Genomic DNA, 16,443 nt, shown 5'->3' with positions numbered 1-16,443 from the left:
AACATATTGCTGTTGTGGTGGTGTGTAGCTAGTAGTATGTGTTGTGACTATGTTTAGCGTCCATTTCAAAATGTGTAATCAATTAACAACATGGCTGCCAATCTCATAACGCTGTTAGCATCGTTATTGAACAGCATGCAATCACCAAATATTTAATGTGATGCAATTTTAGCATTCAACAATACAGATTACATGGCCCATTTGTTCAATGGCATCTTTGTGCGTATAGGCATCCTGGCAGAGAAAGACAACAATGGGGGCCACATCATTATGAGTGTGTACCAGCAGCATCATCCAATATACTCTTCAACTGACAACAATCCACTCCATGTGTTCAAACAGTCATTCGGAGCTGATTGTAGCGTGGCAAGAGAGAGATAAATGATCGTTTGGTACAGGGAGTGAACCCGGTCCAATCAGAGTGATAATTGTTGTACAGCCACCTGCTCATCTACCTCTCATAGTGAAGTGAAGTTCAGCGAGTGATGTCAACAAAAGATTACTTTGCACCACAAAAAGGCTCATGATTACAGAAATGGTCCTAACCTGATCTGATTGACAATGAAAACATATTCTAATTCAGAAGATAATTGTGCAATTTCCGGTACACATTTTTCAGTGTACGTTATCCAAAGCTTATTTAATGCTTAATTAGCCTGGGGGGGGGGGGGGGGGGGGGGGTCTACATTGTGGGCAATTTGCACTGTATAATATTTTTTTTTTAAATACACTGAATAACAAGGGTTAGTCATGCTTAATATGCATTAACTATAGCATTAACCGTTATGCTTGGTTGATGCTTTACCAAGCATTATCTATAGTCAATTCCTAACCAAACATCAAACATCAACATACTGTTAATAACATCGCATTTGAGACAATGTTGACCCGATTTTCCATGTGGAAATAATGGTTTTCAGTGCTGGTATAGATGCAGAGAGAGCATATAGGGCCCAGTGGGGAGAGCGATGACTTTAAGTGGAAGAACAAAAACAACTTGTGCATACTTGGGGCTGGCTGTCTCCCCCTCTGGTCGTCCGACTGCGTTTGGAACATTAGGGTTTTGTGAAGTGCAGTTTGTCAGGGCCCCAACGGCAATACCTGGGCTGACTTCCACAGCGTTCTTTATATCTTTTTTCCTCTTGTTGTAATGGCTTCTGATTTATACCCACAGGCAGCAGTGTATCATCTATCTCTTGTTTAGGGCTTCTGATCAAGTATACGGAGCCTGTGACCTGAATGACAAATGTAATTAAACATCTTATCAACCACTACTACCGCTGCTGCACGGTGAAATTACTTAAAGCTCCCATATTATACACTTTTCGGTTCTATTATACACCATGTTATATGGTCTTAGTGGTCCCTAATACGTTTTTCTTTAATTGTTTGCTGAAAAAAACTTTCAGATAATTTATTGTACTATGCTGATGTTCAGCTAATCTCACAATGGCCTATTTTTTAAAAAGAGCTACAGCTCCCCTCGTAAATATACAATCTTTGAGCTCCCCCCGCCCCCTGTCCGGAAGCGAAGCCAGATACGCCTCGCCCTCTGTCTGTCAGGGCCGTGGACCAATAAGAAATAGGGGTGTGGGCTGCACAGTGGAAGCTTCTGGCTTTCCAGTTTTTGAGGTCATAAACGAGGAGAATTCTGACTGGAGTATATTGGGGGGGAGGGGTGGGGGTTTCAGAAAGGGGGAGAGTGAGAAAAGGAGAGATTGTTATTTTTTTAAATATTTTGGCAGTCTCTAGGCACACCGTGGACCCATGGATATGTTAGAACACATTTAAAAAGTGCATTTAGCATAATATGTGACCTTTAACTTTAACGCTACACAGTATTGGGATATGCACGCACGCACACACACACACACACACACACAGAGCCACACACTTACACAGATGCACACACACACAGAGTCACACACATACACACACACACAGCCTCACACAGAGCCACACACACACACACACACACAAGTGCACGCATACAGACACAGACAAACACTCAGAGCCACACACACTCACTCACTCACTCACTCACTCACTCAGAACCACACACACACACACACACACACACACACACACACACACACACACACACACACACACACACACACACACACACAATATACTGTTGCAGGAGAAGTAATGGCATTGTTAATTACCGCACCACTGCCACCGCTGCCGGCCAATATCTCACTTCCGTCACTCTCTCAGTCACACCTGCCAGTGGCTGGGTGATAAACTGGGTTCAGCGGAGAGTGGGGAATTGATACTTTCCTGCTATGAATGCTAATGCGTAAACACATACATTGGGCTATAGCGTTGTGAGCTAACAAGGTCATTACAAGTCCATAGGTGCATGGCAGTGAGGCCCCATTAAGCGTGTTCTTCACACTGTATGCTATATGTCTGCTGTCAGGAAGATGGAAGACCACAGGCTGCAAATGCTAACCTATCTATAGTGAGACAAGTAACTGGAACACAAATGATACTGCAATGTCTGTGTATGAAAAGCAAACAATGCAAACTGATACACCGCTGTTACTTTTTCCCTATAACTTACTTTGGCCATGACATTATAACTATAATAATCTTTATGATTTTAATCTGCAAACATGATCATATTTTTTGATAAGGCAAGATACTGTAGGTGAATAGGGGATTTTTTTTTATCTCAACGATATTATCATGAACAATTGCCAGTTAGTTACTTTACATAAAAGATATATGAGTTAAAGCCAGAGTTCAAATCTGTATTTTATCTTTAAACATATTAGTGTTCAGCAGTTGCCTAGAGTTAAAGGTTCAATAAGTGGAATGGTCAGTTTAGCTAACTTCATGTCACTGACTGCAGATAGCAGTCCCCTCCCTCACCACATTAATGCACTGCGGTCTTCAAGCAGCGAGTTATCTAGCATCATCTCAGATCCATAAGTGTGATAAAACATGATAAAAAACATCAAAACAGACATTGGGAAGGATTTTTACCTACTCCGCCATTGTAGGCGCATACACATTCACCCATCTGTCGCTATGCATGTGCACCGGCAGTGAGACGGGTGCCGGTTTGTAGTGTTCTCTCTTCTGATTGGTTATTAGTAGTGGGATCGCCGAAAAGTTTATTTGTCGATTACATGCAGAGCGAGTGACTGAGAGATCGGCTTTATGAAACGCGCACAATGTTAAGTGATCACTGAATGAATAAAGAGCGATTTAACACTTACAGTATATTAACATAAATACATCGCTTACTTCACCTTTAATCACTTGAATACTCCTTTAATGAAGGGACTAATTATTGAATACATTTTGGAAGAACTGACAAGCAATATAGGTCAAAGGCTTTGAAGTGTGTAGCGCAAGTGGCATTATCAGGGCTTCTTTTTCTCAACATTACACAATTCCTTCAGACAGTATGCAACTCTTACCAAAGGGCTAGTTGTAGGCAATATATATATATATATTTTTTTTAAATTTATTTATTTATTTATTATTCTTTCGGACAATTCCACACAATACACAATTATCTCTTTCACATCATACATCTTAATTTGTGTTGTCCGAAGGGTGACGGAAGAAGCCTAAGGCTTATCGAGTCCCGCCCCCAATTTAATCAGATTCAGAATCAGATACACATTTACTGATCACAGAAAAAAAATAAAATAAAAAATGTTTTAAAGAAATAAAAAATTAAAATAAAAAATTAAAAGGAAGAAAACAAAAAGGAAGAAAACACAATTTTGCATTTTTTTTTGTCTGTTAAGCTGCAGTCCAATACACAGTCAAATTTCCATTCTCCTTATCCATTGACCTTGCACAACTGACATGCTTTCCATTTTCCCGATTAATTTTAATTACACATCGTTATCCTCTCTTTCCACTGTAGCCATTTTTTGGATGTCTCCTTTGATATCAGCGATGTCTCCTTTCATGTCATCGATTCCAGCGACTTTTCCTTTGATAACTGTGATGTCTCCTTTGATAGATGCAATACTGGATACAATGTTTGCTATCCCCTCCCGAACAGCTGCTCCATCCATATCTTTCAGCGCTGTAAATCTTCCGTCACTCCCATCCGCTTGTGCAACAATCAGTTTCTTCAGTTTGCGATACTGGACATACAGAGCAGTTCCCAAAGCAACCATCCCCACCGTCATGCCAGCGAAGATGTATACATCTTCAACATCCTCAATGTCCAATGCAGCCAGGCAAACAACTTTCCATTCTTTCCAGCTATCCAGTGCGTAACCGGAAAGGAAGGTGCCATCAGGACACGGTATCTCTCCAGCTCCTGCTTTTCTGGTTGAAAACACGCGGTCAATGGCATTTAGCGACCAAGATAGTAGTTCCATGATTAATCCACTTGCTTCAGCTTTTAAGATCAGTTCTGCTCCGTTCTGATTATTCTGTACAATGCAGAGTTTGTTTTGCCCTTTTATTCTGGCCTTTTCAAAGTCATTATCTGGTAGTCTAAACACAACTGCAAAAGTATTCAAACCCAAACAAGTCATTCTCCTGACCTCTCTTTTACAATAATGTTATGATAGTGCCATTCACCTTTACTCCGCTTATTAGTGCTCTGCTTTCAGTCTATAATTTTCCATAGTTTTAGAGACATACATTTTTTTGAAATTTTGCAAACTGCAACTCCCTGTGATATCTTTATCAAGTTCATTCCATAATTTAATACCCTTTACAGAAATCGAAAATGATTTAAGTGTGGTCCGTATATGTTTCTCTGTGAATCTTCTTTTTCTTCTTAAATCATGCGAAACTCCTCTATCTTCAAACATTGCTTGTAAACTGACAGGAAAGCTTTTTTTTGAAGCCTTGTACATCATTTGTACGGTGTGGTAACTTACTACGTCCCGTAATTTGAGAATTCTACCTTCAATAAAGAAGTTATTGGTGTGTGCCCTGTAAGTTGCTTGATATATTATTCTTATTGCCCTTTTTTGAAGGATCTCCAGGGGGTGCAATTTACCTTTGTAAGTGTTTCCCCACACCTCAGCACAGTAATGCAGATGTGGGGAAACTAAACTCCAGTATAATACAAGTAAGGCCTTTTGATTGAAAAAATATTGTGATTTCCAAAGTATAGAAATACTCCTGGCTATTTTGCCCCTAAGATGGCTAACTTGTGGTTTCCAACTAAACTTGTCATCAATGATTACCCCTAGTACTTTGTGTTGCCCGACCCTTTCAATATCAATCCCATTTACCTGGATTTTCACAGTGACATCTGCTGCTCTCCTACCAAACAACATAAATTTAGTTTTTTCTAAATTTAATGATAACTTATTTCGGTTTAACCACCCATGTAACTTAGTCAATTCAATGTTTACAGTCTCAACCATATTATTCAGATCATGCCCCGAGTAGAAGATGTTTGTGTCGTCAGCAAATAAAATTAACTTTAAGACCTTCGAAACTTTCCATATATCATTTATGTAAAGCAGGAATAATTTCGGCCCTAAAATTGACCCTTGAGGGACCCCACAAACAATATCCAAGCATCTCGATGTGAACTCCCCTAATTTCACATATTGTTTCCTGTCCTGTAAATAACTTCTGACCCAGTCCCGTGCTATCCCACGAATGCCATAATTCTCAAGCTTATTGAGAAGGATCTCGTGATTTATAGTATCAAAAGCTTTTTTCAGGTCTATAAAAATTCCTATAGAGTACAATTTGTGATCAATAGCATTACTAATAATTTCTACCGATTCAGCCAAGGCTAGCGCCGTGGAATGATTCTTTCTAAAGCCAAATTGACTGTTATAAAGAATTTGATGTTTATTAATGAAATCATCTAATCTATTGTTAAATAGCTTTTCCAAAATTTTAGAAAATTGTGGCAAAATTGAGACTGGTCTATAATTTGTAAATGAATGTTCATCTCCATTCTTATGTAATGGTATAACCTTAGCTATTTTCATGCTACAAGGAAAAGTTCCTGTTTGAAAAGATAAGTTACAAATATGTGTCAAAGGTTGAAGAATACTTTCTTGCACTGATTTTATTATTTTCATGTGTAGCCCCAGCGAGTCTCTTGAGGTCTTTGGTTGCATTCCCAGTAAAATCTCACTAATCTCGTTGGCCTTGACTGGCTTTAGAAACATGGACTGTTGGAGAGATTCTTCCTGTTCCCAAGACTCCCCCATACACCTGTCACGGATACCCATGGCCAAATTCGGTCCAACCATAACAAAAAATGTGTTTAGTTTATGCGCCACAGTATTCATGTTTTCATACTTATATATAGTATGTGTCAATCCCTGTGGCTAGCAAAACAATCTAAAATCAGTGGACCTTTTAAATAACTGTCAATCAATTGGGAGGTTCTTATCCTATGCTTTACATTTTGGTTTTACATTTTGGATGAGCTGTTGGCTTTTAATGGATTTTCAAGTCTTTTTTTTTTTACAGCGCAATATCACAAATCACAAATTTTCCTCAAGCAGTTTCTCTAGTAGCATTTGTTCCCTGGAATAAAATATACTACGGGGCTTCAAGAGGAAAGAGAAGAAAAAAAAAACAGTAGCAGCAGCAAAAGCAAATAAATTGTTTGGTCTCTGGTATCAATAACACCAATATTGATGCACCCTTCTGATATACTGCATGGGCCCATTTTTTGTGTGCAATGGGGATATAGAAATCTGAATTTATTGCTCATTTTAAACCACAAGCTTTCAAAACACTTTTACTCCAATGTCATTCAGAAGTAGTGCTAAAGTAATAGTCCCTGGAACTCCTCCATAGATTCAATCAATAAAAAGGCCACTGTACAGTATGTGTGTGGCCCCCGGGGGGGTGAGCAAACTCCAGTTCCCAGCCTCCATGGTGGGCACGGGCCCCTATACACTGCCTGTTTCTACATCACGTCTAAAGACTCCTTTATACCCATTGGCTTTTAACCCAGCATGAGATGTTTCATTTTATTTTATAATAATTGGCTTCATACTGTTTCTTTCTGTGTGTATCATTACCTGTGTTAATTATTATAAATGTTTCCAATAACATTGTGTGTTCTATTACTGTGAGTATTTTTGGCTTCATGACAGTGCAGCACTTTGGCGCAACACTTTTTTTTGGCATTGTCCATGCTTTATTGGAAGTGTGGAGGGACACACTTCCCTCCACATGATGAAAATGGGGTGGAGAGGGGAATGACATGGGCCGGAACTTAACCCAGGTCAACTGTGAAGAGGACTGAGCCTCATGTGTGTGTGTGTGGGGGGGGGAGAGGGGGGTTCTAACCACTACACTACAGGTGCCCTCACTCTAAATTGGGCTTTATAAATAAAGTTGGATTGGATTTGGTCTGGATGGATTACCTCGTACAGGTCCAGCATCTGGTTCCCTCCGAGGCCTCTGGTGGTCTTGACGTTCTCCATGGCCAGGGTGAAGTAGATGCCTCTGGTGTCAGACAGGTAGAGGTTATAGGTGTCATTCTGGTTCCACTCCTGCACCGCCGCAAACACCTGCTTCTCGTCAGTGCTGACAATGTGTAAATCCTATCAGAGAGCCCGGACAGACAGAGAGAGAGAGAGAGAGAGAGAGATAGAGAGAGATTCAGTTATGAGTTATGACCGGAACATGCCTGACCCTGTGGGACCAGCTCACGAGATCAAAGCTTTATAAATGGTGAGGGAAGGTGTGGTTCACTCAACGAATCACAAAGGCTTGACTTTAGGGGGGAGTTTATGCCAGTTTTTACTTTTAAAGCCTGCCCCAAAGCCCCTGTGGCCTGGCAATTTCAGATAGTATGATTTGATCGGTAGCTCCGAATTATTCAAGATATAATGAGCTCCAATGGTTCTTGTCCAAACCAGTAGGCTGAGCGAATTTAAATTTGCCAGTGGCATGTCTGGATCTCCAGGCTAGCCAATAATAACAAACAGCAACACATTTAATAACTTAACATTATGGGCAAACAGTTATAATGTTATTGGTTCAGACATGTTAAACGTCATTGGCAAGTTACCACATTACCGGCTTTTAATACATTAGAATATGCTATTAGCAGTTATTGCATCATTGGCTGTTGCAAAGCTGGTGACACATCTGTGGCTCAATGCATCTATTTTATACAATCTGAAATGAAACTGACTTATATAGAGAGTGTAGTAGAAAGTGAAACTTAAAAAAAAATGTCTGGCTCACTTTGCAACAACTTACCTTCGGCAGGGAATATTTGGGAAGTTTGGTTTGTATAAACGAGTCTCTCTTGTAGGACACATAATAGGTGGCTCTTACTGATGTAGGAACCTATGAGACAAAAAAAGCACAATTTCATACATTAAAGGTCACCTATTATGCCAAATGCACTTCTGCATTGTTTTCTACTTTAATATGAGTCCCCGGAGTGAACAGAGACTCCCAAAGTATGAGTAAAAAACAACTCTATTTTTATCCACCACTTTTGAGAAAACTGTGTGCAAAAGCGCCAATCAGATGTACAGTATCTCCCCTTACGTCATAAGGTGAAAAGCAATCCCTCCCCCCCCCAAATCAACAACCTAACTGAGCAATACCTCCACCTGTGATGAGCACATCCCCAGAAACCCCTGTCTAATCTACAGTAACTGGCAGTTACATTCAAAACGTCAGTTATATTCAGGGCCAATCGGAGCAGACCGGGCTTTTTGAAAGGCGGGGCTTAAAAGAAAAACAGAGGCTGTAAAGAGGAGATTAAGCAATGGCACTGTGAGAAATATATACTACATATTTTTTTGAACACTACACCATGAAAACAGTTTGTAGAAGAAAACCCAAATGACAATGTTGTGAACCTGAAAATGTGGAGAATACGTGACCTTTAAATATTACATGCAGTGTTTATTTCGGTTATGGGGATCTTCTGCTATCTTCACTATCTTTGTCTTGGCAACATTTTAAATTGACTTTGCTCGGCCGTGATGGAGCTCCGCTGCTGAGCCCATGCCGAGGATACCTTGTATCAAGGCCTTGGTCATAACCTCATCACTGACACCATATCATATTTTCTCCAATCAATTAAAGTGGTAGGTGAAAGCGCACATCAATCTCCCTCACTCCCCCTCCCTTTGTCATGCTGTGTCTCAAGCCGCTGGCTAAGCAGGATTCTTTGTTTGAATATTTTTTTTCCGGATGTGGCCATTTTTTAAGCAGTCTCCTGGCTTTGCATTCAGAGGAACAGCACAATCTCGAGGTGTCAATGCACCTGCTGGTTTCAAAGTGGACTCTGTATCTCGTAGGACAATCAATAGCGTCATTATTCTTTGTCCAGAGAAATCTTTAAGTCGCCTCATGTGTCGGCTAAGGAAGAAAAGGAAAACAAAAAAAGTCACTCTTAATAGTCTAGACCCTTTTGCAAACACTCCAAGCTGTTAACTTATGCGGCAAAGGAAAAACACACAAGGCTGGTGGCTGTCGGAGAATTGTGATTAGCCTCGAGGCCAAAAGTGCCTTATTCACATAGAGGCACACAGAGCAAGAGAGAGCATTCCAAATCACATACTCTTTCTTTTCTCCATTCTACGTACATACTACAGCTGATCATAACAATTATCTAGCATGCAGTAGGCATACAATTGGGACATACTTTTACTTAATGTATTTCATCATAACAATGTACCTTGAACTTTGACTCTTGATTATAAATCCGTGGCATGCCTGATTTTTTTTATACTGAGGCTCTGTCAAAGTGACGTCACTTCCGGTGTGCACTGGATTGTGGGCACCCAAATATCATGCTGTTTTCAACACTTAAAATCTCAAACAGATGTAGTAGGGCATCTGGGTATTCTTAAAGCATGCTAGATCTGACCATAATAATAGGTGGGACCATCCTCAATCTTTTTTTTTCTACCATACTAAATAGCAGGGAAGTATGAGGAGTATTGGAACGCAGGTGAGTGATACTGCAGCAGCTCCGTAACACACTTTTCCCCTTCCATCAAAAACGACAAGCAATTCATTAAAGGGAAAAAAAACCTTCAAAAAACAACTTGTGGTTCTATATTGAAGAGAAGCAATACCAGTAGCATTGTTGTTTGACAGAGGTTGACAGAGCTGATTCTCTTACCGATCTTGCGAGTGCTCTGAGTGGGCTCAGAACAGAGAAAACAAGTGCAGATATAGGAAATATAAAGCGGGCTTTAGCGGTGAGCGCTTCACACAAACAGTCCCCACGTGCAATCCAAGTGAATGAGAGCAAGGAGAATCGATGGCCGGGTACCCAGAGGCGGTTTGAACTTTAAGAGGAATTGGTATGATTGATTTTTTTTCTTTTCTTCTCCTCCTCCCCAACCCTTTTTTCAAGATCTTTAGTCTATGACGTGTTTAAATGCGTGAGGTGCTAAGAACTGGGAAAGGGCGGGGGGAGGTTTAGCTTTGAGTGCTCGTGTGTGAGTTTACTTGAGAGACTTTTCAAACAGGATTGAAGGGGTTCTTTGAGAAAACAACTATATTTCTTTGTCAAGGCCATATCACAGTTTTCCAGAGGAGGGACCTGCCTGTATTTGTTGGTCAGGGTGAGAAGCTTTTTTTTCTGAAAATGAATAACACATTCAGTGGTATCAAGCATCGTTTCCGCTGCTACTTCTGGAAATAATAATAGAAGGCTGCATTTTCTAAGCAGCATGGTATGATGTCCTCAAGGCTATTTTGCTTCCATAACATTTCTTCTTTCATAACATAAATTAAAAGGTTAAAAATGTAACATGTAGGTGGTTATTTGACTTAACCTTGTATTAATGCGTCCACATATTTCTCCTAAAGCACCATCTTTAACGGCCATTATCTCAACAATAGATCTCAAATATCTCTACTTCTCAAGCACTAACATAAACTTCACTGTACAGAATAATTCTTAGCAATGCTCTGAAGGTTATTACAGAAGGATTTGTTAACATGTTGTTAATAGTTTGATTTACAATACATGTTAATGTATTTTTTTAAATGTATTTTTAAGGCCTGTAAATAATATATTTTGATGTATGAAACAAAGGAATTGCTGAATCCAAATATGTTCTGTAATAACGTTGGCCACTAATGTAATGAAGAGTTTTACTCTTGCTCTTTCCAACATCTACAGTCTTTGTTTTTAAAGAGAGACAAATGAACACATAGATAGTAAGACATTTCCAAATGTGAATATTTATTTAAACACATCTGGAAAAAAAAGTAACACAAAAAATATTGTTAAGATTGTAAGCTTACAAATCATTATAATGTTTAACCTCAAAAGGACCCCTGCTTTGTTCTTTGTTTTTCTGTGAAGCCTTGTCTAGTTTTAATATTCATCCAGGCCACTGCCCTGTGTGTGGCCCGGTGTGTCATATTTATCATGATTCGTGCAATGGAAAAAGAAAATCTGAAATGGTAATGTCCTGAATTCCAAGTATAACACAAATTAAATATATGGGGCTTGTATTTTTGTAAACTGCTAACGTTTCATGATCATATATACAAGTTAAACATGTTCCTCTACTCTTTTCATGTTCCTCTATTCTTTTCTCACTTTAATGTACTAATAATATGATAGCCTTTGAATCACACACAAGTACATTTGTTAAAACACATTTGCCACGGTAGGCAGTTTGAGGTTTGAACATACTGATATCAGACTGTGTTCTGTTTTGTCGGTCTGTGGAGAAGGTGAGGGGTATCAGGGTGTGGAGGATTGTATAAATGAAGATTACAAGTTTTTACAACAGGGAAGGTTTTTTTGAAAGACATAGGGGTCATGTACTCTCTCAAACAAGAGTGTGCTGTAAAAAGCTAAGGATCAGGTGATTCTAAAGAAAAAAATGGTGATGTTGATCCAGAGATTGCTGCTAGGAAGAAGGTGATGCCGGCAGTTGCTTTCTCTAACCTGCGTTGGACTTACAGCCAGCTCTAGAAGAAAATCCATTCTGAAAAGGTGAAGAGGTAACCGTAAAAGCTAACCAGCATATTTCTCCCCAAAACATAGGCGCTGAAGACAGCTTCAAAGCAGTCACAAAAGTTCCCACAACCGTGATTCAGTATATTTAAATGAAATACGTGTTGTGGTCGGACAAGCCATGCATGCAATTATGGAGCCTTCCTCCTCCCGTTGACTTTTAAATGCATGAAAACCCATTTGCACAATGTCAAAGTAAATAATATTCACGCTGTAAAGGAGAAATTAAAATACAAGCCCCATACATTTCATTTGTGTCATACTTGGAATTCAGGACATTACCATTTCAGATTTTCTTTTTCCATTGCACAGATCATGAAAAATATGACACACCGGGCCACACACAGAGCAGTGGCCTGGATGAATATTAAAACTAGACAAGGCTTCACAGAAAAACAAAGAACAAAGCAGGGGTCCTTTTGAGGTTAGAAATTATAATGATTTGTACACATTTTCTTCTTGCCGAGCCCATTCTAGATGTAGGAGCAGTATACAGAACCTTTGCACAGGAAAAATATTGCAGTATTTTTTAAACCTGCAGTGTGTAGAATTTTTCCCTTAGAAAGGTTCTCATATATATGTCCATATTTCTCCATACTTTGGACCAAGGCCTTGTCACCGCCATTTTAGAAGTGTCATAGTTGGAATGTCATCAGGTGCATTGTTTAAAATTTAGAATTGTTCTTGTCCTTGAAGGCCACTGTAGCTTCTGTTATTATTCGAAAGGGGTGGGGTTACCCAGGGAGCGTTGCATTCTAGAACTTTCTAGAACTTACTTGATGATGTCATATTACACACTGCACCTTTAAGCTAATTGTAAAGAAGCAACAAGATGTTCTCATATTAAAAAGTATTTTAAAGTGTATAGCCCCTATCTCACTGGGCTGCGACTGTTTGCGACAAGTTGGAGACTGCATTCGCGAGGGAGTCTCTAAACTGTCTTCAAACGTTCGCGGAGGTCTCAATTTCCTCGCATGAGTCGCAGAGCCGCGCAGTCCTGTCGCTTGAATTTTGAACATGTTCAAAAAAAGTGTGCAACAAATCTAGTTTCAAAATAGTCTCAGAGTGGTCGCATGTGTCTCAAACGCGTTGCAAACCCTTCTCAATTTAGTTTCCGCGAGTCAGAAAGTGCGAGAAATGTGAGACAACTTTGCGAGGGTTTGGCGATATATGAAACAAAATTGTGACTGATTTGAGACAAAAATGAGACTGACATTCCGTTCGTGCGACGCTCGCCAGACGTTCGCGAGACATAAATGCGACCTCATGGCAAGTGTTGGGCAGGACATTCGCAAACGTGTCGTGAGGAACCAACTCAGTGAGACTGCAAGATAGAATTGTCGCTAATTCGCATATTTTCTCGCAATTTTGTGTCTCCAACTTGTCGCACACTGTCGCAGCCCAGTGAGATAGGGGCTTATCCTCAGATAATTTAAAGGTCACCTGTTATGCTCATTTTCACGTTCAAAATTGTAATTTGGGTTTCAACTAGAAACTATTTTTTCATGGAGTAGTGTCCAAAAATCAACTTTATCTATTTCTCACAGTGCCATTGCTGAACCTCCCTCTTTCCGCCTCGGTCCGAAACAAAACATTCATTTTAAGAGTGTGACTCTTTAAAGGAGCTGTAAGCGGAATGGTTCTTTTAGCTAACTTCCTGTCAGTGACTGCAGTTAGCAGTCCCCTCGCTCGTCCCTACGTCACCACATTAATGCACTGCGGTCTTCGAGCAACAAGTTATCTAGCATCATCTCAGATCCATAAGTGTGATAAAACATGATAAAAACCATCAAAACAGACATTGGGAAGGATTTTTACCTGCTCCGCCATTGTAGGCGCATAAACATTCACCCATCTGTTGCTCTGACGTGCCCCGGCAGTGAGACCATGAGTGAGATGGGTACGGACGGGTGTCGCTTTGTAGCGTTCTCTCTTAAAGTTTAATTGCTTATTACATGCAGAGCAGCTGACTAAGAGATTGGCTTTATGAAACGCGCACATCGTGTATGTGATTACTGTATGAATAAAGAGCGATTTAACACTTACATTAATATAAATAAGCCGCGTACTTCACCTTTAAGCCCTGCCTTCCAAAATGCCCCACTCTGATTGTCCCCTAAATCTAAATGCAAGTTTGAATGTAACTGCCAGTTAGATTCAGGGGTATCTGGTGGTGTGGCTTGTCACAGCTGAAGGGAGTGCTAAGTTAGGTTGGTAATGGAGGGGGCGTGTCTTCTCCTCTTATGACATCATAAGGGGAGCTACATCTGACTATATCACCACACATCATATTTAAATCAACAGTTCATATCATTGTACACATTTGAATCGTGGGTTGACAGTATACATAGCATAAGCCATCACCTGTATGAATATGTAGTCGTCTTGAACCACCAGAGAGCTGATGTCGATGTATCCAGGGAATGGGTAGTTCCTGTTGGCTTCTGTGCACATCTGGGCTCTGCATGTGACGTACTGCACATCTGTCAGAAGACACACACACACACACACACACACACACAAAAAACACACACACACACACACACACACAACGTAAAAGAGGTTTATGTCCTTGCATCTGTCTGCACCTTAAAGCATATTAATATGTCGACCTGTAGCAATACCTTATCTATAATGAGTATAATACATTGAAGGATGTATTTGAATGATAGCCTTTTTCTTCTCAATTATACAGAAACGTAATAGAAATATATTCATGTGTCTTGCTTGAACTGTGTCGGGTCTGGGCTCAACGTTTGACATTTTTACCGGACTAATTTGCGTGTCTTTCTAAGAACACATCCATTTTTTTTATCACGCGTAAGAAACAATACCACAAACAAGCATGAGGCCGCATCCCTGCCTGTCAATCATACCAGTCGTATGAGAAAAAAAAATAGCAATGCTACTATCTCAGAGCGACTCTACTCACGACATCACGCACACACAGAGGCATAAACAAAACACTTTCGCATATGCCACTTATTCAGAGTTATGGAGCTGACATTCAGCGAAGTGAAAGGGACGAGGAGAAAGGCCAGGGTAATCAAGAATTATGCACTGGGTTTATTGCTGTGGGGCCAAGGCAGTGCCGTTTCCCAGGCGACGCCCTCTTTTTCCATCCTATGGAGACCTGTTTGTTAACCCCTCTTTGGAGTGTACTGTGTGTGTGTGTGTGTGTGTGTGTGTGTGTGTGTGTGTGTGTGTGTGTGTGTGTGTGTGTGCATAAATGAGTTGCTTACTTCCATCCGGTGTATGGGCCTCCATGTGGACCAGATCGGGCTCCTTGTCGAGGCCAGAGACAGACCTTGGAGTGAATGACAGAGCAAAGAGCAATAGCTCATCATCAAGACAGTCAATACAAATACATGTAAAAATAAATAAGAGAACAAAATAACAGGGGGTTTTCAGTGCAAAGGGATGGCAGAAAAAGTTAACCAGAAAAAAACTATAACAAAGCTAGTCAAGGTATTGTACTCCAGTTATAGCTGTTTTCTGTAAGGTAGTCAGAACATTGTTTCTCCCGTATACTCTAAATGCCACATAATGGCAAAACACATAAACAGTTACTCAAGGCTCGTTCTATTTCAGGCAAGACCATACATTACAAAGAATTTCAATACTGTATAATTCCATCATTGACACTGTGGTGCAGGGTCACCAGAGTATACATATATATATATATATATATATATATATATATACACTCAACACAAATATAAACGCAACACTTTTGTTTTTGCTCCCATTTTTCATTAGATGGACTTAAAGATCTAAAATTCATTCCAGATACACAATTGTACCATTTCTCTCAAACATTGTTCACAAATCTGTCTAAATGTGTGATAGTGAGCACTTCTGCTTTGCTGAGATAATCCATCCCACCTCACAGGTGTGCCACATCAAGATGCTGATCTGACATCATGATTAGTGCACAGGTGTGCCTTAGACTGTCCACAATAAAAGGCCACCCTGAAATGTGCAGTTTTGTCTCACAGCAAAATGCCACAGATGCCACAAGCATTGAGGGAGCGTGCAATTGGCATGCTGACAGCAGGAATGTCAACCAGATATGTTGCTCGTGCATTGAATGTTCATTTCTCCACCATAAGCCGTCTCCAAAGGCGTTTCAGAGAATATGGCAGTACATCCAACCGGCCTCACAACCGCAGACCACGTGTAACCACACCAACCCAGGACCTCCACATCCAGCAGGTTCACCTCCAAGATCGTCTGAGACCAGCCACTGAGACAGCTGCTGAAACAATTGGTTTGCATAACCAAACAATTTCTGCAGAAACTGTCAAAAACCGTCTCAGGGAAGCTCAACTGCATGTTCGTCGTCCTCATCGGGGTCTTGACCTGACTCCAGCTCGTCGCCGTAACAGGCTTGAGTGGGCAAATGCTCACATTCGATGGTGTCTGGCACGTTGGAGAGGTGTTCTCTTCACGGATGAATCTCGGTTTACATTGTTCAGGGCAGATGGCAGACAGCGTGTGTGGCGTCG

General features: G+C 40.4%; 1 protein-coding gene across 1 annotated transcript in view; it reads right to left on the bottom strand.

Annotated features, from left to right (window-relative positions):
- sorcs3a (sortilin related VPS10 domain containing receptor 3a) overlaps positions 1–16,443 on the bottom strand; it is a gene marked incomplete at both ends in the record, with an annotated part of 253,632 nt that overhangs the window by 57,673 nt on the left and 179,516 nt on the right. Inside the window, 4 exons of the mRNA XM_080029079.1 lie at positions 7,344–7,523; positions 8,188–8,277; positions 14,300–14,418; positions 15,178–15,242. Of these exons, the coding sequence (XP_079885205.1) occupies positions 7,344–7,523; positions 8,188–8,277; positions 14,300–14,418; positions 15,178–15,242 (454 nt within the window). The remainder of the gene's footprint in view (positions 1–7,343; positions 7,524–8,187; positions 8,278–14,299; positions 14,419–15,177; positions 15,243–16,443) is intronic.

The sequence above is a fragment of the Ammodytes marinus genome, assembly GCF_949987685.1.
Source record: "Ammodytes marinus genome assembly, chromosome: 6".
Lineage (NCBI taxonomy): Eukaryota > Metazoa > Chordata > Actinopteri > Uranoscopiformes > Ammodytidae > Ammodytes > Ammodytes marinus.
This window is presented reverse-complemented; position numbering and strand designations above follow the sequence as displayed.